The sequence below is a fragment of the Onychomys torridus genome, chromosome 19 (genome assembly GCF_903995425.1).
Source record: "Onychomys torridus chromosome 19, mOncTor1.1, whole genome shotgun sequence".
NCBI lineage: Eukaryota > Metazoa > Chordata > Mammalia > Rodentia > Cricetidae > Onychomys > Onychomys torridus.
The window spans coordinates 9,914,975-9,941,024 of record NC_050461.1 but is presented as its reverse complement, the minus strand read 5'-3'; the positions used below and the strand labels follow the sequence as shown (position 1 = coordinate 9,941,024).

At 44.5% G+C, this 26,050-nt stretch overlaps 1 protein-coding gene across 2 annotated transcripts in view; it reads right to left on the bottom strand.

Moving 5' to 3' along the window:
• Fig4 (FIG4 phosphoinositide 5-phosphatase) overlaps positions 1-26,050 on the bottom strand; it is an 85,240-nt gene that overhangs the window by 26,680 nt on the left and 32,510 nt on the right. For both annotated transcript variants that reach the window (XM_036168977.1, XM_036168978.1), the window contains exons 13-21: positions 25,592-25,637; positions 24,362-24,510; positions 22,883-23,049; positions 13,306-13,444; positions 7,750-7,808; positions 6,311-6,458; positions 3,635-3,718; positions 1,891-2,086; positions 666-748 (exon numbers count right to left, since the gene is read on the bottom strand). In XM_036168977.1, the coding sequence (XP_036024870.1) occupies positions 666-748; positions 1,891-2,086; positions 3,635-3,718; positions 6,311-6,458; positions 7,750-7,808; positions 13,306-13,444; positions 22,883-23,049; positions 24,362-24,510; positions 25,592-25,637 (1,071 nt within the window). The remainder of the gene's footprint in view (positions 1-665; positions 749-1,890; positions 2,087-3,634; positions 3,719-6,310; positions 6,459-7,749; positions 7,809-13,305; positions 13,445-22,882; positions 23,050-24,361; positions 24,511-25,591; positions 25,638-26,050) is intronic.

The window sequence follows — 26,050 nt, the reverse complement described above, 5'->3', positions numbered from 1 at the left end:
TTATTTTTCATAAGCTATTTCGAAGGTCAAGAGCTACAGGAGCAACAGTCACGGGATTCTTACAGGGCTACTGACAAGCTCCCTAGAACTCACTCTTCTCTGACAGCAAGGGAAGAATTGCATCCAGTTTGGGGAACGAGAGAATGGTACGCAATATTAGCTACACACATTTAAAGCTAAATTTCTCAGATAAAATATACAGTCACTATCACAATAAAAAAAAAATAAACCATTGTGGGGCTGGAGAGAAGGCTCAGTGGGTAGGAACATTGGGTTTTTCCAAAGATCTGGGTTTGGTTCTCAGAACCCACATGGCAGCTCACAACTGCTTATAACTTGAGTTCCAGGGGATCCCAATGCCTTCCTCTGGCCTCCTTGGACAACAGGCACACTGCATGTGGTACACACACATACATGCAGTCAAAGTTCCCATATACATAAAGGTGAAATTATTTAATGAATAAAGAAAAAACACGGTGGCCCATGTATGAGGTTTCATGGGATAGGAAGCCTCCAGGTCTGTGGAGAGACCAAAGAAGCCCTCTCCATCTCATGTTAGTTTTGCTCAGTATTTATCACCACGACAGAAAAGCTAGAGTTATTATACATCATAATAATCCCACATTTCATCGTTTTTCTTTCCTTTCTGTGTGCAAGTCTCTCACCTGGCATAAATGGAGAAGTCTTCCTCTGACAGGGTATCAGAGAGGTTAATTCCATACACTTCTTTCATGGGCTGGACCACATTCTAGAGTTTTAAGAACAGGAATCGGTTAGAATCATCAGATATTCTCCAGAGATCTCCAGAGACGAAGGAAAGAAGTCTAAGAATTTTACAACAACAGCAGTAATACTTTTTTTCATATTGCTCATTAAACTTTAGCTCATAGCTTTCGGAAAATCTCTTTGTTGGGAACAGTGGCTCACACCTACAATCCCGGCACTTGGGAGGGAGCCTGGGGCAGGAGGATTGCAGTGACGCTGAGGCTAACCTGGGTTACATAGTGAGTTCTAATACAGCATGGTATGGAGTGAGACCCTGCCTCAAAGCAAAAGAAAACTACATCAACAAAAACCCAAACACACACAAAACTATAGTTTCTGTTTCTTACTAAAATGACTTAGTTTAAGGTTTAAAAAAAATATGCTAAATAAACATGGCTGCTGTATCTACTGCAGGAGTTGGCAATTTCTTTTTTATTTTTCCTATCAAAGGACAGACAGTGAATAGTCTAGACTTGTAGGGATATATGGCCCCTGTTGCTACTACTCACCTTTAGCGTATAATGTGAGCCACCATACACAACGTAAGCAAGAAGGCACAGCAGCTTTCCAATATAACTATCTTCACACACAGGCAGCAGGATGGATGAGGCCAATGTCAGTTCATTAACTCTCAACTAACAGTTTGTGTTCTTACCACACTGTGACTTTTAGCTATTTCTACAAAGCAGTTTTCCTCAAAGCTAGATTATTAGGTCCTATGTGGCTCTGCCTACTTGTTTTCCTTGCTATATTAGTAAATTGAATTGGACAGGACTCATTTTCCCCAGGGCCATTCAAAGGCAGGTCCAAACCCTGCATGCCCAGTGTCCCATGGGGGAATAAACAGGCACCAAGTAGAATTCGATGCTCAAGATAGACAAGAAGCTCTGAAAACTTCTGAGGAGGTAAAAAATTTACCACAACAAAGAGGAGCAAAGCCAAAAGATTTCCAAGGTCAAAGCAGAACGCAGCCGTCCTACGGTTGTGCCTGGAGCACCAGATTAGAAGAGCGTGAGTGGGGAAATGTGACATTTTCCTGCTCTCGGCCTTTTAAGTAAAAGCAGGATTTTAAAGATCACTTTCCAGAGCCTCGGGCTGGCTCACACGTGCATCCTGCCCCCGCACCTCAGTCACTTTGGTACTGTCCCCAGGGTCGGTCATCTTCACGGGAGTGGAGCGCTGAGACACGGAGCCCTCATCTTCCCGGTCGGTGCCGGAGTCATCCTCAGAGCTGCTGGACACAGCCTCCTCGCTGGGGGGTGGCGGGGCGCTGGCCGCTGTTTTCCGCTGCAGGACGGCTTCCTCTCGATTGCTTTTGTTTCTTTAAAAAAGATGGACATGAGTGTGACAGGCTGAACCCTTAACCTTCAGTGTGGATGGCTGTGCCCCAAGCCCACGTCCGAGTGAAGAGCAAGAGTGTGTGAGACGCTAGTGTCTGGATTCAAGTCGTGCTGAAGTGGAAAGGCTAGTACTTATCTTACACACATTGGAATTGCTGTAATTAAAAAGTAAGTCAAATGCACTAGAGGAGGGCAGGGGCCTTCTCACTGCTAACGCCTGCACTTTCTCCTGGTAACTGGAATTGGGGTTTTCTACATTTCTAAGTCCGTAAGGGGACCATGCTGGAGATCTTAGGGTCCTTATGTGAGCACTGCACATGGGACTCAGAGCCTCCAGCTTACAAAGCAAGGTTTTACTAACTGAACCATTGCCTACACCCACCACACTACTGCTAAAGTATTTCAATATATGTTGCTAAAAACACAATCATACTTGGAAATATCTCAGGAAAGAAAAAAAGCAATATGTCTCACCAGAGTTAGATACTGTAAAAAACAATTCCATTCTGACCTCCAACTAAAACTTAAAGCTGACAGTATTTCTGTGCTACCTCCGTCCAGGCAGCTGGCTGCTTTTCTGTCCTGGAAACACCCTGGGTGAAAAATCCTAAACAAGCCCCTTCTTTTAAACCTGGTCAGGGCTGAATGCAGGACGGCTTCCTCTCGATTGCTTTTGTTTCTTTAAAAAAGATGGAAATGAGTGTGACAGGCTGAACCCTTAACCTTCAGTGTGGATGGCTGGGCCCCAAGCCCACGTCTGAGTGAAGAGCAAGAGCGTGTGAGATGCTAGTGTCTGGATTCAATGAGTGTGACAGGAATTTAAGGCCCAGAAATGGTGCATCCAGAAAATGGTATACAACCCATGTGTAAATTACACATAGCTAAAATCCAATTGCACGCCCATCCTAAATACACCTGGGATAGTGTAGCTACAGTCTTGCCGTGACTTCTGGTGCAAGTTGAGGAGCAATGTTACATTGTAAGGAGGAAGGTCAACTGAGGTGAATGGGAGTGTCAGGTCCAAACACTATAAACGTCTCCAGTCTCCCAGTGGGAAGATGTAAACATGGAGTGTTCCTGTCATGTTGTTCTAGTAATTTCTTCCTGCAAATAATGTTTTTAGCCACGCACAGGAAACTTATCAAGTTCTCAGTTAGAGCACACTTGAGTTTACATTTAGATGCCAAAAAAAAATCAATACAATAAGTAGTGATTTTAATTAAGTGTTCTATGTTGAGAAACAAAGAAAGCTGGGTTATTGATAGAACATCCGTCCCCATCCTTACACCATATGTTATGCTCCCAATTTAAAGTGATAAAATATACCATGTTGCTGAGATTACCATAAGTTCTACTTTCACAGTGGACATTTTAACAACCCCAGTGCGCTACATGAGCTACTGGTATACATGCAACAGACAGACTTTAAACCATGTGAGTTGACATTATCAGCTCTGGATGGAAACACTACTGCAAGCACTACCATTTTACCTGAATCTTTACATTTTCATTCTATATGCAAATCTTACCCCAGCACAGATTTTCCGGTTTCATCTGGTTTTCGCACAGTAAATGGACTTGGATCGATGCCAACAGTCTTAGGCATAAAATCACTAGAAAAAGACGAAGAAAGGTGAAATACTCTATAAATCACCATCTGTGTAGACGATGCTGGCGTCCACCTCAGTTCATACTCAGCTGTCTGCTACCTTGCCTCTGGATCTACACACATTCTAACACAAGTACTCATGCGCTCTTCAGCTGACAGGGCTGCAAAAAGCCCATGCACCATCAGCTCTGAGCAATGTCCATGTGACCATGGTGACTTCTCTCACAGCTGCAAGAGCCCAGGAGTTCTGAATGCAAAGCTGAGTTTGTTGGGAAGTGGGGACACCCAAGGCATGATGAGGATGCACACCACCTGGTTAAATATCACTAGTCCTCTGGCAAACAAACCAGTGACCAAACACTAAGCCATTGAGGTCTACGCACCGTATTTCTAAGCCAGACCACTAAAGGAGGCAGACAAAATGATCAAAACATGGTGATATGAATTAAGATAGCAACATCCACCTCATTAAGCTAGGGCTAATTCACAACACCACTGCTGGAATCTGGGGGGTCTGGATGAAAATGGCCCCCACAGACTCAGAGGGAATGGCACTATTGGGGGTGTGGCCTTCTTGATGGAAGTGTGTCACTGGGGGTGGGCTCTGAGGTTTCAGAAGCTCAAGTCAGGCCCGATGTCTCTCTTCTGATCCAGATGTACTGTCTCTGCCTGCATGCTATCATGCTCCCCACCATGACGATAATGGACTCTGAACTATAAGCCACCCCAATTAAATGCTTTCCTTAATAAAGGTTGCTGTGGCCATGGTGCCTCTTCACAGCAATAGAAACCCTAATTGAGACAGAATGCTTCACACAGAAGCTGATTTAATGTTCCGCTCGCTGAGATAAGCCCAGGTTCCTTCCTCAGCATCAAGGCGAATTCCTGTCGCCACGGAAGCCAGGCACACCAAAGCTGGGCCAACAGGGCAGCAGTTCGGTGAGTTCTGCTAATAGCCCCAGCTTTGGGTGGAGGTCTTGCTCCCACACTGTGCCTGAATGCTACATTTTCTTGGGGGGGGGGGGAGTAATCTTGGGTGTGGCTCAAAATGTCTAATTTTATCTTACTATTTTTCTGTTTTGTTTTCTTGAGGCAGGGTCTTGCTGCATAGACTAAGTTGGCCTTGAGCTCACTCCATATCCCAGGGCAGCCATGAACTCACAGCAATCCTCTGGCCTTAGCCTCTCGGGTGCTGAGATAATAGATGTGTACCACCATACTGGCCAAATGTCTATTTACTAGTCTGAAAATGTCTTGGTGAGCAATTTATTTTTTCTTTCTTTTTAAGCATAAAGGAAGAAGAATGAGGAGGAGGAAGAGGAGGAGAAGGAGCGGAAGAGAGCAAGCATCTGCAGATTTCACATGTGTGAATTTGCTTACTCACTAGAGTGTATGTGTAACACAAACCCACACTCCTGAAAGCCTGAGTCACCCAGCTCTCCAGGTTCAGAAGCTGGCCTCTGTCTTTGGTTTTGCTCTCACGCTGTAAACCAGTGTCCTTTAAGCCATCTATTTGGGGCTACTCTTACATTTGTGTGTATTTTCTGTTGGCAATCTTGCTGTTAAAATGGTTCCCGAGCACAAGGCTACGGCTGTTCAGTGTTTCTAAGCATAAGAAGCCTGTGATGTGCCTTATGCAGAAAGTAAGTGTTGGATAAACCTGAGTTACACCACTCCTATCTATTAGGACAATGCTAGGAAGGAGGGAGAAGACAGGAGAGCAGGGGAGAGCAGAGGAGTAGAGAGGAGAGCAGAGGAGAGCAGAGGAGAGCAGAGAGGAGAGGAGAGCAGAGGAGAGCAGAGGAGAGCAGAGAGGAGAGCAGAGGAGAGCAGAGGAGAGCAGAGTAAAGCAGAGGAGAGGAGAGGAGAGCAGAGGGGAGAGCAGAGGAGAGCAGAGGAGAGCAGAGAGGAGAGGAGAGGAGAGGAGAGGAGAGGAGAGCAGAGGAGAGGAGAGGAGAGGAGAGGAGAGGAGAGGAGAGGAGAGGAGAGGAGAGGAGAGGAGAAGAGAGGAGAGGAGAGGAGAGGAGAGGAGAGGAGAGGAGAGGAGAGGAGAGGAGAACAGAGGAGAGCAGAGGAGAGGAGAAGAGAGGAGAGGAGAGGAGAGGAGAGGAGAGGAGAGGAGAAGAGAGGAGAGGAGAACAGAGGAGAGGAGAGGAGAGGAGAGCAGAGAGGAGAGCAGAGGAGAGCAGAGGAGAGGAGAGGTGAGCAGAACAGAGGAGAACAGATGTGACCATGAGGATCAGAACCTGGGTACCTTTATTGAGGTCACAGAGACAATGGCTGACCTAAGATAAATACTCAATTATTGTCACAGTGAATCCATGTTGCCCTCAATTTCTACATTTGGTGAAAAATACTGAGTTGATTCCTAATGGCAAATTGGGGCTAACAGGGCATATTTCAACAAGAGCAATTAGCCCAGTTGGCAAATGAGGGAGGTGAAGTGGGAGGCTCCCCATCACAGGAAGCATTCTGACTCAAGGCCCCACTCCGGGCAGCTTGCAGGACTGATTTCTGGTAATGACAGACACACCTCTAAGAACTAGAGAGATGAGAGTTCCCCAGCGCCTACAGCTTTGGCGTGTCCACAACATACCGGGCTGAACTTGTCATGGCCAAGCAGAAGGTGTCGTCAAAACTGCTCAGTTCATACGGCCGGAAGAACTCGTTGTGGATGTCTATCTCCTCTTCACACCTGTGGAACTTCTTCACGATCAACTTCTTCAAGTTTGCAGCACAGATGACTGAGGGAAAAACTTGTGTTATTCCGAGCACTTGAGAAGACCTCCAGCACACATCTGTGTGACACCACCAGCGCTCAAGAGAAGCGCCGCTACACCCTGTGTCAGACACAGCACTGACCAAGTTCGCTCAGCTCCAGTACCCAGTACTTACTCAGGAACGAGTCTAACACACAGAACCAATCATATCTGCCTGGAACTGCTCTAAGAAGGGTCCTCAGGGGTCGAGGTGGGAGCAGAGAGTTACTTCAGAAATTTAGTTACTCATTCCCTTAAATTCCTGTTGCTCTTAAATCCCCGCCCCTGCAATCTAGCTTAAACAAACAAGCACGCAGTTAGGTCTTCAATAAATCTCTGTTGCTTCTCAGATCCTGTTCATGGTCATTGTTAAAGTCCCTTCTGGGCCAGGGAGACAGCTCAGTGGGTAAAGGGACTTGCAGCTGCACAAAATATAATAAATAAAGTGCTTTCCTTTGTCCCAAACAACCAACCCACCTCAGCAATGTTATTAGTGATTTTATCCAGAATTTCAAGTTGCACATACTTGGGAAATCAATTAATAATTTAGTAACAACTTAAAAATCCTTGGTAACCTGTTCTGAACTTCCCCAAAGTTCAGATGAACAACCACGGCTTAAATAGAATTCTACCACCCTTTACAAATGGAAACTTGATCGCCCAAGGTCAAGATAATGAATTACTAATATAGTCATTCAGCCAGAACTATAGTATATCTAAAGTTGGGGAATTATTTAAATTTGGAAACATTCTAATTATAGTACATTTTAGTGTATTTCCTTATATAATTTCTCCTGACTTTCTGACACATTAATAAAATATAGTTTAAATGTGATCAGAATGTTTTATATATATATATATATATATATATATATATATATATATATATATATATCCCCTTTTCACTGCCTAACTATAGGAAAAGTGTTTAATTTTGGCTTACTTCCTTTCAATCTTTCCAAGATATAATAAAAAATTAATATGAAATGTAATCAGTACTAACTTAAAATGAACTACCACATCAACCAAACGTTTGCACAGCTTATCTAATAACTCTAAGGCACAACACAGGAGGCAAAGGCCTACTCAGACGGAAGGAAGCATAATCATCTCTTTCTGTAAGACGCTAAAACATGCTATGGTCCCCTAACAAAATAGCAACATAATCATGAATCCACGTCTTTCCATAGGACAGCATATGGGATGCTAATGCTTTAAGTCCAATTAGGCATAGTTCTAAAACGTGGTAGAGAACCTGAAAGAAGCAGGTACTCACCTTCATCGTAAGGCAGTGGCAAATGCTTTATCACCTCTGGTGTCCACCAGTATGTGTAACTACAAAGGTAAAATAGACAAGGGGGACCAAACGTAAATGCTGGCTTTCCACAAGTCACCAGATAAAAGCTGCTTCCTCCACATTGTTCTTTAATAACACATTTGCAGAGCTTTGACATAGTACGTCTTCATACGCTCAAATGCTCCTCATGCCCTTTGCTGCTACATGTCCACCACCAGAGATCTGCGAAATACCAATATATTCTGCTGCTGCTGCTGCTTAGTTGTAGCTAAAAACACAGGTTTGCATGAACCCTGCAGGCTCCGGCTTACTCCTCTGGGTGCTGCTTCACCTGGTGAACAGTGAGACCGTGACCCGAGTCTAGTTATTGGAGAGCTAAAGCTGCTTCTACTCTGCTATGGGATATGTGTGCACAGTTACTGCAGCAGGCCACTGACATCATCAAGGAGCAAACTGGACAGTCCTAATGAACAGTTCCCCTAGGGCGCAATGGGAACTCCATCCATTCTAGCTGAAAAACGGACCACTTATGCGCAGAGGCCAGAGCCAGGGCAGGGAACGTCAACTGTCTGGGCTTCTGCTGGAAGAGTCATCTCTGATATATGTAGAGAATCGGAACAAATCCTGAAACCCTTTCTCCCTCAACTAAGAATTTAACTGCAAATCAAATTCTAATAAAATAGGGATTCCAGGAGAAAGAGCTGTGTCAACATTTATGAAGGCTAGAAAGAGAAATAACATACAAATGTAAAAGACAGATTTCCAACAGTTAAAGCCTATGGCCCAAAACACTGCAAAGGAAGTTTAATATAATGGGTTTTCAAAGATAAAAATGCTGAAATTATGGTCATGAGTATTCCTAATTATGAAAAAAAAAAATGGAGGAGCACCCAAATGCCACTGGCAGGATGTCTCCTAGAGACGACAAACAGAATGCACACTGAAAGAACAGGATGGAGCAGGAAGCCTGGGGTCTGGGGTGTGAGCAGAGCTGACAGCAGAAAAGGCTTCCTGGCGTCTAACTGGGACTTCTGTCCAAATCCACAGTGCACAGGTAACCTTTGACCTTCCCACACATCAAATTCCGAGTCACAAGACTGGCCCAGGGTTCCCGAGTTTTTACACGCCACCGGGTGCCACTGAAGGACTGATTCCAAGCTGCTTACTCAACAGCAGGCCTGGGGCCATGAAAAGAATAGGAAGAAGCTGCCACTTGCAGAGGCTTACTTCAATTGTTCAGCGTCTATCAATCACCTAAGTGTTCAAAGAGCTACACTGAGAATAACAGCCACACAAGGCAGAGGGGTGTGTACAGCCCAAGCCAGAAGCAAGCAGCGGAACATCCCTAGCCAAGTGTCCTGGTGCAGGTGAGATCCGAATCTTACTCCATTGGAAATGGCTAAGTGCAATCTTCCAATTTTACTATAGGCACTGCCAAAGCAAGCATGATAAATGCATTCTTGATGCTCCAAAGTGAGAGGGGACAGAGCCCAGCAACTACATGTCAGTAAAGGCGACGTCAATCCCAGCAAAGTCACAGATTCAAATTTCCCATAGAGACAGGTTGTGAATAACCAAAGAGATAAATTTGCACATACAAATAAGCCACATTCATGCTGATTTCATTTTCTTTTGTGGGCAGAGACTCAGGTCAGAGAAAGACATGGCCCGACTGTTAGAAGGGTGGAGCATGTCGGGGCACACATGCTCATCAGGCAGAGTGTGTGTATCTTCCATTCTCTGATGATCCAACCCGGGCAAAGAGGGCAGCAGAGAAGATATCAACTAGTATATGAGGAACTTGCTAAAAGTATGCTACTTACCATTGGCTTGCTTAGGAAAAAGAAGCAATCGCTGTCTACAGGATGAGTTTTGGAATGTACTCTCCAGATGTGGTGGTTGAAATGAGAATGTTTCCCATGGGTTCATCTATTTGAATGTTTGGTTCGCAGCTGGTGGAACCGTTTTAGGGGTGGTCTTGTTAGAAGAAGTGTGTCACTAGAAGAGGACTTTGAGGTTTCAGAAGCCCATGCCAGGCCCAGTCAGTGTCTGTTGGTCTGTCTATCTATCTGTCTGTCTCTCCCTCTCTCCCCCCCTCCCTCCCTCCCTCCCAGCTACTTCTCTACCACTGTTCCTGCCTGCCTGCTGCCATGCTCCCCATCATGGTGATCATGGACTCACCCTCTGAAATTGTGAGCAAGCCCCCAATTAAACGCTTTCTTTTGTAATTTGCCTTGGTCATGATGTCTCTTCGTGGAAATAGAAAGGTTAACTAAGACAGACAGACAACTAGAATTAAGAAATACTTTTATATCAGTGATTTGAGACCAGGCTGTAAGTTTTCAAACTATATTATTAGACTACATTTCTCTAAGTAATATAAAATGACTTAAGAATGTTTTTGAAAATCCTCTGTCCTGAATGGGTCTCAGAAACAAAGAAGCCCCCTGAGACAGACACGCCCTGGGTAGGAGAAGGGCAATCACAGGATTGTGGTGCCTCCACCACCTCTCCCAGGTGCATCTGCTCCAGGAGGAGCACCTGCAGAGGCAGCGCCCTGCTTTGGCTAGCGATCACCAAAGAGGAGATGACTGTTGAGAAGTTCTTCCTTTGGGTACAGCACCCCATCAATCACTCTTTTCTTCTTAGTCCCTAGAATTAAGAGTGTTGAATTCTGCTGGGTTACCTAGCTCAAAGAGAACCTTAAGATGGACCGTCTTTAATTCTTCCAGTACCTTGAGAGTTCTTTAGAACAAGATAAGTGAATATGAAGAAAGCTGTCAATATGGCAACCAAGACAAAGACGCATGGACAGGGTAACAGCATCTTAAGACCCACAACTGTCTAAATGACCCCAACCAAACAGTACCAGACAGTGTTACATGGATGGAGTTATCAGATAGTACACCACAGGTCCGACACAGCATTTTTCATCCAAGACTTAGACTGAGATCAGATGGGTAGCTGATTAAATCTGAAGAAGCATTTTATGTACTTCTTAATACTACAGGAGTATTCGATTAGTAAAGAGGATGTACTTAACAACTTTGTCTTTCTTGTGGAAGCAGGCATGACAAGAAGGATGTCCACATGGCAGTGTGGCATGGTTAGGGATGTGGCATTTCTAATGGATAAGGAGCTCAGAGAACGCTGTCATAGCAAAGCGCTGAGGACAGCCACAGTAGTCTGACATTTAATGACGAGCAGAGAATGCAGACACCGAGTGGTGACCCCATGGTCTCACAATCACAGGCAAAAGCCAGGCTAACCTCTGACCCTACCACAGGCATGGCTGCAAGCTTAGGGCAGACTTCAGTGTACACATAGGGAGAGCACTTTTGATACTGGAGTCTCTGAGAAACAGCTGGAGCATCAGGGGCTATGAAATCTGAGGAAGAGATTTGGGATGTATGAAGTTATCTTTAAACATTTAGGACTATCAAGCAGAATCATCTTCCAAAGGTCACTCGGGTGTCAACAGGAGGTGACCAGGGCCCAGCTGCTTCAAGATTGCTTTCTTACTTATGCCTTAAAATGACCTTCTGAGATCCAGTTCCATCTCCTTTCTAGCAACAAGAAAACAAGGTCCCAGGGGGCGGGTGTAAGGGGTCCCAGTGCCTATTTCCAGAACCTCGAACTCAGCGCCATGTGAGCGAGTCTGAGCCCCCACATTTGTGTCTGTTGCTGCCTCTGGGTTAACATTTGGGTAGGGGATTACCCCAATTTAACAGTCATCAGAACAATCTGCACAGCTGGGTGACACCACAAATCCCCAACCAAACACTGAAACGCACCTTACAGTGACAAGCTGTGCTGACGAGCAATATCAATTGGAGATTTCTATCAAACAGGCTCTGGTACAAGCGCGGTAAGTAACAGAGTGAGCCCCATTATCGACCTCGATGAAACTGTGTTTCCCCATGTCAGGCCTGTAACTGTTCTTGCTGAATCATCTAAGTAGCTGAATAATCTCAGCCAAGGCACACTCTCTCGGCACCTCAGTTTCCTATTTTAGGACATGGGTTGTAACACCAGCTTCCTTTTGTTCCCACACAAAGGCCCCCAAAACCACCTGCTTCAGTTACATAACCCAAGGTAAGCAAGCAGCGTTACACTTGGGAATACACAGATAGTTTCTGCTGAACCGGAATGTTGGCTGTATCTTAATAGCTTCAGTACTGGGCAATGCGACATTTCAGAAAATCAACCACATTTACCTCTAGTCAATTAACCCGCAAAGCAAAATACTAGTGTTTACACACACGTCATAAATAATAACTATAATTTTAAAACTTGCAGAACTTCATTTCTAGAGGAAAAAGATCATGAATTAAGGTATTTATTCTAATATAAGCTGATAAGAACAAAAGTGAGAAACCTATAAAACCCTGAGACTTTGCTACCATGTTAAATATGTCTGCAGCAACACAGACATTCCCAACAACTACATTAGCATTTATGATTGCCTGTGGTCTGTACACAATCAGAGGCGGGCAGTAACTCACAGTATTGATAAAGCAACTTTACCACATCAACCTGACTGTGAGATGAAAGCACCTTGGTGGAGTCTGATGTCACTACACGCTTTGAGGGGAGAGGAGCCATGTTCCAACTTCCTACCGACTGCTCAAGAGGTACAACTAATCCTATCCGCACAGGACTCCTTACTTAAAGCACTGGAGAGCTTGCAGCTAAGTTCTCAGGGTGAGTATGCGAGATGTGCACATGGCCATTGGCATCTTGCACATGAGGAAAATGAGGCTCAGAGAGGTTAAAGAAATAGGCACACACTTGGAGATATTCCAACTCAGATTCATGCAACTTGGAAGCTCACGTTACGTGACACCATATTAAAGTGCTTCGGGGAAAGTGTTCATTTCTTCACAGAAAACTCTTATGAGCTAAAAGGTTGACACACATCTCACTACGGAGGCCAGGCTGGCCTCAAACTTGCAGCCATCCCACCACCTTAGCCACCTCAGGGCTGAGATTAAAAGCATGCGCCTCCATGCTTCTCTTTTGAGAAGATTCTTACTAATTTAACGACAACCAAAGAGCCTATACTGGTGAACGGCTCCAGAAGGCCAGATTGACAGAAGCGCTCATTTGCCACTGGAATCGCAGCTCTGGATTCCTGTGGGGACACAGAGCTATTGATGCTGGAAGAACATCAGCAAGCATTTCTGACTCTGATGTGACAAAGCAAACACTGTTCAGCTATCACTTGAAAACGCCAAGACAGACTTGAGTCTTGGGTTTCTTTCTCAGTTGTAGGAAACTTTCAAGAATGAAGTTGTTGGCTTGCTTTAGTGGCTCTGTACCATGTCCCATGACAGAGTCCTGAAAATTTACCTGGATCTCAGGGACCACGCAGAACAACCCGTTACTAACCACGATTTGCCAGGAAATGCCCAAGCCCAAAGCCACAGCACACATTCTCAGACTCGCTGCTTTACCCTGTGCTCATGTCATGCAATAGTTATTCAAAACAGCATCAAGTCTGAGTTTACATGGTAGACCAGGGGGAGCAGGTACCTCCTTCTAGATGGTGAAAGGCTCATGGTGTTTTTGTGGTGCAGGTAAAAGTCTGTGGGGAGTTCCCAGAGATGAGGTTTCCCTTCTGTGGGGTGGAAAACGCCCAAGAAGAGATTGATGGAATCTTGTCGATCAGCATCTAAAAAGCAAAAATATGTATTTCAGACAACCCACCGTTGAGGCAGATGCCCCAGGAGGGCATGGTCCCAAAGGACACAGATCCAACTGTAGTTTCTTAGACCAGATCTCTATGAAGATGCATTTGTATTTCCAACTCCATACACACATACACAAACTCAGTCATCCATGTTCTTAGGGGAAGGAAAATCCTGCTTGTGAATGACGTTTCCTTCTTGTCCGATGTCTCTCAGAAATAGGGAAGAGGGGATATAGACTGCTTCTTGAAGTTAGCTTAAGAGCCATACAATATTTAGAGTGGTTTGGGGTTTTTTGTTTTTTTGGGTTTGTTTTGTTTTGTTTTGTTTTTCCAGACAGGGTTTTTCTGTGTAGCTTTGCGCCTTTCCTGGATCTCACTCTGCAGACCAGGCTGGCCTTGAACTCACAAAGATCCTCCTGCCTCTGCCTCTGCCTCCCAAGTGCTGGGATTAAAAGCATGCACCACCACCACCCGGCTAGAATGGTTTTGGTTTTAAAATAAAAAGCTATCATCGGCATTTGTTAGCTTGTCTCAGGTAAACACCATACTTTGTTCTAAAGACAGAACGACCCAATTGGTACAGAAATTCTGCTGCATGACCTTGACCTGGTCAGCTGCAGAGTTCTTACTATGATCCCCTCTTCCACAGAGACACTGTTTACCGCATCTCTGCCCCTCAGCTGCAAAGCTGGCCTCTTCAGGGACAATGAAGACAGCAAGGGCACATGAATAGCGTCCTCCTGCCAACCCTCCAGCCACCCCAACACTGCCCTCCCACACTGTGCCTCCACCTGACAAACCTGACTGGCACGCGTCCTGTGTCCTTTCCTCCTTATACTCTGTGGTCAACAATCACACTGGAATGCGTGTGCCCACTTTCCCACTCTACACTTTCTCCTCCCTGGCCCCTATCACTCCCCGTCATCTCCTTCTTGTCTAGAGGCCTCAATGTGCAAGTTGTTCACACTCACCCTAACCTCTTTCTGAAAACAAAGGAGGACTGAGAGGGAGCACGGTGGAAATGCATACACCTGAAATTAGGATTGGGTTATCTTGTTGTCTTAGCAAAAGCAAACGAAATATCGAATATGTATGCCTATTATTCATAGTTTGACAGGAAGCATTCTATTAAAACAGCACTTACCTTTCAGGCTAAATGTAATACATGAAAAGGGTGTGTTTATATGCTGATATCTTTGGGGCCTTTTTTCTCCTTGCTGAGAGAAAATGCATATTAGATGATACAGACATTACCACCCCTATTTTTATGTCTTTACACAGAACCAAAGTAAACATCCTGCTCTCAGAGTAATATTATTCTCTATGCTTTCTGAATAGACTTGATCACACTTGATCATTCATTTCATACAGTACCCCAGAATATCTTCGTACTATCTAAAGCAGCTTTCCATTTTTCAGCCATGCTTTCAAGGAGTTTGTTTCACCTTTTAAATCAAACAGCACTTTGGGTGTGGTCAAGTGCTCAACAGAGGTTGGTCTTCTGTAACACAGTGAGCATGAAGACAAATCATTTATGCTTTAAAACCAAAATCCCTATGAACCATTCAAATACCATTTAAGCTATTATACTAACCAGTTCTATTACTAATTATATTTAAAAGGCACAGGACTGAATATAGTAATTTTTAATTAATTGTCTGAAAACAATGTGGAACTAAATTATAATAATATTAAGTTTGTGATGAAGTGGCCTCTTTATCAGCACAGGAGGGAACTACTGTTCAAGAGATAGTACTTTCAAACTGTTGGGGAGAAGGAAGAATGAAATTAGATCCCCGCCTTGCACCATTTAATGAAACCAGTACTACTGGGGTGTAAGAATGGCACAGATCAACACCCAGTAGACACAAGCACTTGTAACCCTGAAAAGAAGGAGACAGAACCAATGAACAAGCAAAAGTCCAGCTCTGCTAGTTATCAACCAGCGCTGACTAAACCATTTCCACTAAAGACTTTCAAACCCAGTGCTCCCAGACTCGATGAAAGAAACATTAACTGATTAATCTTTCGGGAGGGAGATGTGCCTGCGTGTGTGTGATGGGTAACCTTGATTAACAACCTGACTGAACCAAGAGGTTCCTGGATCAGTGAAGCATGCCTGAGTGTGTCTGTGAGGGTCTTACAGAGATGATGGCACCACGTAGTGGTGAAATGTAGGAGGTGGGCCTATGTAGGAGTAGTCTCTGGGGGCATGTCCATAGGAACTATGCTGCCTGGTGGCTTCCTGTACTCCCCTCTGCTCAGGCAGGAAAGCGCCTTCAGTAGTTCAGGGCCTACCACAGTGACACTTAGCCCAAGCACACAGGGCCAAACAACCACCGAAAAGCCCACAAACACGTGGACTAAGTCAATGCACCCCCTTAGGTTCATGTGAGATATTCTGTCACACGGATGAGACTGGCTCTGAAAGACATGTCTACCTTCTGACCTAGTAAATACGTTTTTAAATTCTCTGTAAGCAAAGGCAAGAGGCAAGGAAAAGACTGTGTGCAAAGACGTTTGTTCAGGAGGCTCGCAGATACACACTAACTGGATTATAACACTTACGAAGGATAAGGAGTTACTAAACAACCACACTGTAGAAGAGTGCCACAAAGGTCATCACAAGGGCAGGAGCAGATTCTAAATCACATGCATAGTAAAAACGGAACAATCCCATTTGCCTAAACATGAACAAGCGGCTCTCTCTGGAGGTGGGTTAAGATTTATTTATGAGATACTTTGTACTTTCTAAAATTAACACTTGTGATTTAATGACTGATAAGAAATCATTCATTCAAGAACCTTCAATGTCCTTTCCTGGAGATACAGACTAACAAGAACCTGGCTATTAGAGTTTTCTAATTTAGAGAGGAAATTGTGCATGCGTGCGTGCGTGCGTGCGTGCGTGCGTGCGTGTGTGTGTGTGTGTGCATGCGTGTGTGCGTGCATGCGTGCGTGCAAAGGAAAGCTATTTTCAGAAGAGCAGAAACTATGCCAGTGACAGGAGGAGACAGGAACAGGATTGGGCAGTCAGGGAAAAGGGAGCAGACTACCATGCAAACTGTAAAGATTTGAAGGATGTGGTCCACAGATCCTGAGGACTAGGCCCTGCCCCAGCACGACTGAGTACTGAGGAGGCCTGAAGGGCAAACAAGCTCAACACAACCAGAACAGGGAGGTATAGGATGGTGGCAATGTAAAGAGCCCAGAACCACAGACAGACAGAGCCACAGCCCAGGTGGCCCCCTACCTTCATGGTGAGAAATCTCTGGAAGAGATTTTTGTTATTGTTGTTTGTTTGCTTGTCTGGAAGAGGGGAGTGATGCAATCTGGTTTGACTTTAAACACGTACATAACACTGGCTGTGATGAACAGCCAGGTAGAAAAAGCAGACCTAGAGATGAGTCAGGAGCCTACAGCTGTGGAGAGACCCTTTCTACTAAAGCAATAACAGAGGATTTGATTTGCATTTTGGAGGGAGAGCCAACAAGATTTGTTCACACAGGAGACTGTGGGTAAGGATAGCTGATAACCAAAGGATTCAAGGATGATTCTTAAGTTTCTGAATTAAATGACAGGCATCAGGTAGAAAAAAATAAGTAGAAAAACAGGTTAGAGATAATTAAGACTTTCTGTCTCAGAAATAGTGAGTTTGAGGGTGTGTGTGTGTGTGTGTGTGTGTGTGTGTGTGTGTGCTCGTGTGTGTGTGTGTGTGTGTGTGTGTGTGTGTGTGTGTGTGTGTGCGCGCGCGCTGTTTGGGAGTCAAACTCAGGGCCTTACACATGCTGGACAAGTGCTCTATCACTAAACCAAATCTCTAGCTCACTATGTAACTTAAGCTGGCTTTGAACTTGCTGTGTATACCAGACTGACCCCAAACTCAAGATCACTCTTCCTCGGTGTCTCACCAAGCACAGTTACTTTGAGACTCAGCAGTGGTATATGGTAAGAAGAGAATATCTGGATGGAACATTTCTATTCCCCAGTGTCATACCTATGAATATTTTACATTTCATTGTAAAGAGCATTTTGCAAATATAACTGATTTAATAATAACAACTTCAAGATAACAGGGAAATTATTCTAAATTATCTGAAATTATGTGGATCCTTTAAAAGCAGAAAAGGAAGGCAGAGGGGATGGTAGAGAGACTTAAAGCCCAAAATGGACACACACAGTGTGCCAGTGAGGACTATCAAACAGAACAAGTCACAAGTCAATGAATTCCTCTAGACCTAGAGCCAGCAGCCCATGAGAACACTGGACCTCAATCCCGCAACTGCATGGGATTCTGCCGCCAACCAGAAAGAGCCATGGAGACCTAGATAACAGCCCAGGTTTACTGACATGCTGACTTTATTTCTTCCTTTTCAGCAGAGGACATGGGTTGAGTGCTGCTGTGGTTAGTTACTATGGAAAAGGAATGCAGTATTTAACAGGAGGGTGGTGGTAGGCATTGGATGTATCTGATTGTCCACCATGTGAGGATGCCCCTAGGGTAAAAGTTCAGAAAGAGAAGACAGGATGAAGAAGGCTGAAAACAGAGGGGCCATCAGCAGAGTCCGGGAGAGATGACCCAGGAGTTAGGGGACACAGGGAGTGTCAGCCCAGACCGAAGCGAATGGGTAGGAGGGAGGCAGAGAGTAACCAGCGAATACGGCAACCTGGCGACCTGGCGACCTGGCGACCTGGCGATCCTGGCGATCCTGAAATGGGTCGTTTCAGCACCAAACCTGGGCAGATGCCCAACAGAGAGGAACAAGAGGCTCCGCCCCGGTGAGCAGAGAGCTAGGACAGCTGGGAGGGTGGATGGAGCACACCCGTGTGCTCTGTCAGTGGAGGGACCCAGAGAAGAGAAAGACTGGGCACAGCAACAGGATATATGATTACAAGGGAGAGCAAGAGCAGTGTGCAACTCAGGACACAGCAGACAGCCTGGCTTAAATTTGGGCAGGGACAAGGACTGAAACACAACTGTCTTGGGGTCTCTGCTGCTATCAAGAGATACCATAAACACTGCAATTCTTATAAAGGAAAACATTTCATTGGGGCTGGCTTGCAGTTTAGAGGTTTAGTCCATTATTGCCATGGAGGGAAGCAAGGCAGCATGCAGGCAGACATGGTGCTGGAGATGTAGCTGAGAGTTCCACATCTTGATCCACAAGCAGCAGGAGGCTGTGTCACATTGGCAAGACTTGAGACCTTAAAGCCCACCCACACAGGGACACACTTCTCCAACAGGGCCACACCTCTTAATAGTGCCACTCCCAATGGGCATTCAAACACACGAGTCTACGGGTCCATACAATTCAAACCACCACAACAATGTAAGGCAGGCCCCATGCAGATATGCACAGTTTCTGCATCTCGCAGTGGAAGGAAATTCCCTTCCACAACTTTGATTTTTCTCAGTGGAGAGTGAGCCAAAGTCGGCAGCCGAGGCTCACAGAGGCATAGGGCAGTCATTCCAGGGAGCTGGAGAATGGACAAAACTAGGGAATGTCCCAAGACTGCCAGTGTCTGCAGTGTGCTCTGTGCACCCTAAAGTGAGAGGAACAACTTAGATCTCTCCGCCTGTCGTGTTTAACTGCTCTGGCAGTGAAGTGCCTTGATTTCCTAGTTATCAATCACATTCCAAATGCTATGAGAACATTTCTGCAGTTGCCTGTCCTGCTATACCCAACCAGGATTTACTTACTAAAATCTGTTGCTCTGAGTAGGACCTCAGGTGGTCATCCCACTATTTGTGATAGGTTAGAATAGTCTCTGCACATTCCCCTTCAGAGGTGAGCAGAAAAGGGACAAGGATACAGCACCAGCAGAGCACCTCCTGGCTCCGGGGAAACCAGCTCATTTCTGTCCCCCCACTCACCTGCACATAAGCATGGCAGTCTTCACTTTGTGAGTTCGCATTTTAGTTTTTGAAACTGTTTGAAGAGGGCATGGTCCACTTCCACCACTTACTACATTTAAATTATACATATGCATGATGTGTGTGTGTGCGCATGTACTAGAGTGCACGCATTCATAGGTGTGTGTGCATATATGGGTGTGTGTGTACGTGTGCATCTGTGTATTCTGAGATAGAGCATGCTATGTTGCCTAGACTGCCTTCAAACTCCTAAGTTTGAGGTGTCTTTTTGCCTCAGCCTCCCAAAGAGCTGCAACCACAGGCCTGAAAAACAGTGTTTACCTTTAAGAACAGTTTTTAAAAGTGGGTCCAACAAGGGGTCTGAAGAGTGGCTTATACAGCAGCCGTCTGTCTGTACAAACTAAGGGTAAAATTCCCAACCACTTAATTTCATTAATTTAGTTTCTTAATTCTAAATATCTTCCTGCTCAGCCCATAGGCATCACATAACAAGACTGATTAAATGTGGCAAAGTGGTCTTTAATACTCAAAAGAAAATCATTCTATATTTTCATCATTATATAACACTCAGTTATGACAAAATAAGGTGTACACCCCAATGACACCACGCTTCTTAAAATAAAGACGTGTTTCAGCCACATTATTCATAATGCCTTTCATAACAGCTCATTTTTAAGCTTGCATAATTTAGCTGTACCTTTCTATCTGTACATACTGATCTCTTGTATCATCGTTACCTAAACCATGCCTTTCTTTCTAAATCATCTACAGAGCTACACATTCCTTTCTGTTTCCTACTCTGAGTAAGCAGCCTGGGTCCTTAAGTGTCGATCATGGCCCCTGCGCATGGCTGTTTCTCTAAGGGCAGTTCTAACCCCTTACCATGGTGACACGCACCCAGAGAAGTCTGTCCTGGTTGGCATGTCTTACAATTGCACCTTCTATACAATTTTTATGTATTGTGTCTCCACAAGGGATCTGGAAGCCTGAACCCCCAATGCCAAGGAATGTCATCACACATAGAAAAGAGATCTTTGTAGATAGAATCAAATTAAGATGCGGTCATACGCGAGGCCAGGGCCCTTATACTAAAAGGAAAAGGAGACACAGCCGAGCACACCGTGAGGACTGCCCAGCACAGGAAGGTGCTGTGGGATGTTCTGTATGTCAAATATGTTGCTCTAATTAGTTAAAATAAATAAAGTGCTGGTTGGCCAGTAGCCAGACAGGAAGGATAGGGTAGGCGGGACGAGGAGGAGGAGGCTGGGAACAGGAAGGCTGGGAGGAGACACTGCCAGCCGCTGCCATGAGAAGCAATGTGTAAAGACACTGGTAAGCCACAAGCCATGTGGCAAAATATAGATTAATAGAAATGGGCTAAATATAAGAGTAAGAGCTAGACAATGGTAGGCCTGAGCTAATGGCCAAACAGCTTAAATAATGTAAGTGTCTGTATGATTATTTTATATGTGGGTTGTAGGACCGCAGGGGGCTTGGTGGAACCTGGAGAGAGGCTCTCCAACTACAGGAAGGAAAGTGTGTGTGGGAACTGCAGGCAGAGACTGGAGACTACTACTGTCTCAACAGACACCAAGGACCGCCAACCACAGTGGACAGAAGCAAGGGAAGATTCCCATCTACGGATCTCAGCAGAACCACCCTGCTGACACTGTGAGACTTCCGGTGTCCACAACTGGAGACGGTCAGCATCTGTAGTTTGATGCTATCGGCTTAGTTATGTGTACAGGACCTACCTGTGGTTTGCTTCTGATCAGTGGGCTCAGCCACGTGGCAGGATGTCATTCTCAGCTATGTGACCTATGGGAGACTGTCCTGTTAGCCTTGCTGATGGGCTCCTTCCTTCGCCATTTGTGAAGCAGCAGGTGGCCCCGAGTCCTGCAGAGCAGAGCTAGATTCTGCCAATTTACAGGAGCTTGGAGGCAGCTCCAGATGAGAAGGCCTGAGTGATACCCTCACTTCAGCCTTCTGACTCTAAGCAGGAGACACGCCCCCCCATCTGTGCCAATGACCCACACAAACTGTCAAAATGATCATGTGCTGTTTTACGTTGCTAAGTACATACAAACAGTCATGGCTGACTCACTTCCATTCACTCTGGACCTTGTAAACATTGAAAGTAAATGTTGACTCTCATGGGTGTTTCTGAGGCTCCTATCACTTGGGACTCCCTTACAACTCCCTTGGTCTGAGCACATACATCTTTATAGATGAGAGAGGCTCATCTAAAAATGTTTTACCTCCTGGTTCTACCTCCTGGTCCTTGGCTGCCAGGGACTCTTGGTCCTTTGGGAGACTCACTGGCTAGGGCCCAGGCCAACCCAATGCAGTCAGCTTCATTGGAAACTACATCTGGTTACCATCAAACATTCATGTCCTGTAAGGTTTACTCCAAGGATGCAGACAGTTCTCACCATACAGCATCGTCCTCAGCCATCCCTCTGCTGTACACCTGATGCACAGCCATCCATGGCGAACACATGGGATCCCTCCAAAGGCAGGACACCACAACAGGTTCACCGAGAGCCTGCTGAAGCCATCTTTTCCCTTCACTTGAGGTGAAGAAGTGGGAGTGAGGGACAGAGAAGCAGGCAAGAGCAGTTCTTTCCAAAGAACAGCTTCACCACCCCTCCGCACAGTCACTCAAAGTTTCCTCCCTCTATTCTAGAGAGGAAGACTCATAGGATCAACCATTGGGATCCTCCTGGATGGATTCTGTGTGTGGGATCTGCCTCACAATCGCTTCCCCGTGTGATACACATTATGTGTACTGACAACGGAATGGAGAGAGGAGAGGACCATTGAAACAACCCGTTGGATTTGGTACTCATCAAAGTATGAGTCATCAAAGTATGAGTCATCAAAGTATGAGTCATCAAAGTATGGTTTGTCGTTATTCATTCCTAATAGACATTTTTAAGTTGAGTAACACATTCATAAACAACTACTAAGATGTTAACCTCTGTGTGAAAAAAAAAAAACAAAACTATTCAATACTTTCAAATTTCTACATTCAGAAACACTGAAGGAGAAAGACACAAAAGAGGAGGGAGGCAGGAAGTCCAGCCATGTTCCAGCACATAAGAACGGCAACTACGGGGGCGGAATGCACAGTGTCGTGTTTAAAGTACGGACTTCAGGGACAGTAACTCTGCTGGCAAAGTGCTCACCTAGTGTGTACAAACACTTGTGTTTAATCCATAGAACCTGTAAGTCAGGCATAGCGAGGTACCCTGTATTCCTGCATTCAGGAAGATCCAAAATTCAGGGTCATCCTCTGCTACTCGGCAAGTTTGAGGCCAGCCTGGGGTATATGAGACCCAGTTGAAAAAAAAAAATTAATATTTATTTATTTGTCTATTGAACAAATAGTTAGAGAACCTTCTAAGTCACAAATTCTATTTTATTTAAATTATAAATAATTTAAACCTCTTTAAATAAATAGCTAAAAGGAAAAAAGTATGTGTACAAGAAGACAAACACACTTAAGATTTAAGTGGTAGAAATGCCTACTGGCAGAGAGTTACCTGAGAAGGCGTTGCTGTAGTATCGAGACAGCGTCTGCATGATGTCTTTGGAGTGCTGGGTCCAGGGTGCTATCTTCCTGTAGGTTTTTACCCGGTGAACGAGCTGAGAGCCTCCATACTGCAGGGAAAGGGTGTCTCCGTGATCTTCATAGAGCTCCTCAAATAACCTACACAGAAGGGAAACTCCCATTGTACGACAGTGACCCAGGTCTATAATGCCACTGCTACCAAGGACCTGGGCCAGGAGGCCACACAGTCCAGGCCTGCCTGGACTCAGAGGGGATTCAAGGCACCTGAGTAAGTTAGGGAGATCCTGTCCCAGAATGGAAACCCAAGAGAAGGACTGGGAAGAGCTCAGTGGTGAAGAATTTGCCCAGCATGTGCCATGCCTTGGCTATGTTCCCATAATGGGGGAAGGGGGGAAATTAACTAAAATGATTGTACAAGCCATTCACTGGACCAGACTCAGAAAAAAAAAAAAAAAAAGTCTTTTACTTTATGGATTCCCCTGACTCTTTCAAGTGGACTCTTCAACATCTTGGAAAAAAGTGTAAATGTTTTATAATGATCCAAGGTCACAGAAACTCTTAATGAGAAAACGAGGCACCAAATATCTAACTTACTAAAGTTGAACCACACTGTTTCTACCCATATTAAAAAGACTCCTACACTCCATGGTCTGCCAGATTAATTCACTTCCATGACACCGTTTTGGTCCCTCTGAATTGTTAAATATATATAAATGGTCTTGTTACAGAGAGCACCTTGCTCTAAAGGTGACTTGGAGACAGCATTTATTTCTTATAGCTCCTGGGTCTGCAGCATCTAAGATAAAGACATCAGCAGATTCACTGTCTCGCAAAGGCCCATTTCATTCATAGGTGGTGCCTTCTTGCTTTGGCCTCACATGAGGAAGAGAGTAACAAACATTCCTCGCTTTTAATATGCCACTAACCCCAATGATGAGGGTTCTGCCCTTAGATCTAAGCATGTCCTAAAGATCCCATCTTCTAATACCATCACTTTGGGGGTGAGAAATTCAACACAGGGACTTAAGGGTGACAGGAACACAGCAGACATGCAAGCCATATACTTTCTATTTTCACAATTGACAGACAACAAAGAAACAGTAATCCTTAATGCAGAATCCATCTTACACACTTTGAATCTTTAGTTCAAAACATGTGCAGAACTGGTACTATTTTTCATTGCCATTTGGGTTTTTATTTAACCTACTAGTTTGTCTGAGTATTTGGGATTTATCTAAAAAACATAATGTTTAACGATGATGCAAGCAAATAAAACAAGACCCAACGGTAATAATATACCAACATTTAATAGAAGCACAGAACTAACTTGAATACTGTCAACGAGCAATAAATCTTTGGGAACCTAAAGGCAGGAATGAGTTTATAAATCACTGTGAGTCAAACCTGCCTTTGTCACTGCTGACATTCAATGGCAGCCAATCAGGATTACCTCACTGCATCTGTGTCGAACTGTAGGTTAGGCTTGTCCATAAGTCCTAGGGAATACAGCTGGTAAGCCAGAGCGCACTTGCCCACCATGAACTGCGCTGTGTTGGTGCGATCCAAACAGTCCACACAGTTGGTTCGCAGAATGCCAGTCTACAAAGAGCACAGGAAGTTCTAGGTCATTGTTCAGGCACCCAGACTACTTCCAAACCACAGGAAAATCCTGTGCATTAAGTAACAGAAGAAAGCTGGGGGTGCCAGTCCTGAATAAGTAAAGTTAAGGGTTAAAATAATAAAAACATTTTGCTAATCATATAAGGTTGTATTTACTGTTCACTTAATGTCACCCTAACAGCATCATTATACCCGGGCTATATTTGAATTTACTTTGAAAGCTTAACAAGATGAAGTAAACAGCTAATATTTTCTATATTTACTAATCAGTAAAATATGGATTTTTATCTGATATTTCTCCTTTATTATACAAACCAAATATTCAGTGGTTAAAGCCATGTTTTTTTTAAGGTTGTGTGTGTGCCAAGTGTGCACTGGTGCCCTCAGAAGCCAAAAGATGGTACCAGTTCCCTGGAGCTAGAGTTACTGCTGGCAGCAAGCCATCCCACATGGGTGCTGGGAACCAAACATGGGTCTTTTGGAAGAGCAGGAAGTGCTCTTAACCACAAAGCTCCAGTCCTAAGCCATATCATTCTTAAAGCACAGCTCATAAATATAATGCACACTAGCTTATTTCCCAAAGTCAGCCTAACCTATCATTTCCATACTCTCGTTTTTAATTTCCAGTAATAAAAATTTATATGTAGAAAAATGTATATGCTATACTATCAGCTATATATCTTTGTATAAGATTTAAACACTAGCAGGGAAGCTTTAAAAAAATCATTTTAATAATCTTGCATCAAATACCTCTTAACAGTTCCTAATAGAAAACAAGACCAAAAAAAAAAAAAAATTAGCTGGGTATGGTAGCAGATGCCTGTAATCCCAGCACTCGGGAAGCCAAAGCAAGTAAGTCTCTGTGAGTTTAGGCCAGCCTGATCTAAAAACATAATGTTTAATGATGATGCAAGCAAACAAAGGCTAGGCTAGCCAGGGATGCACAATGAGACCCTGTCTCAAACAAAACAAAACAAAAAACAAATCCCAACCACCCAAAACACTACATACCATCGACACAGATTGCGTTCACTATGAATATAATATTTATTATCCATACCTGCAGCCTACCGGTGGGAATCACACAGCCTCCTAGTTCATTCCACCTGGGTAAGAACAGACATGTTACATTTTATGTTCTTCCAATGCTGGGAACTAAACCCAGGCTGTGGGCTCCCTAAGCATGTGCACTACAACTAGGCCATGACCGCAAACCCGTATGTTTGTTCCTTAAAGGAAAGACATAATATATATTTGCTGGGGATGTCTTTCTTTATGCTATGAATGTGCTGCTCTGACTGACTGACTGACTGATTGATTGACTGACTGACTGATTGATTGATTGATTGATTGATAAAACACTGATTGGCCAGTAGTCAGGCAGGAAGTATAGTATAGACAGAATAAGCAGAGAGGAAAATTCTGGAAAGTGGAAGGCTGAGTCCGGAGACACCGCCAGCCACCATGGCCATGAGAAACAAGATGTAAAGTACCGGTAAGCCACAAGCTACGTGGCAAT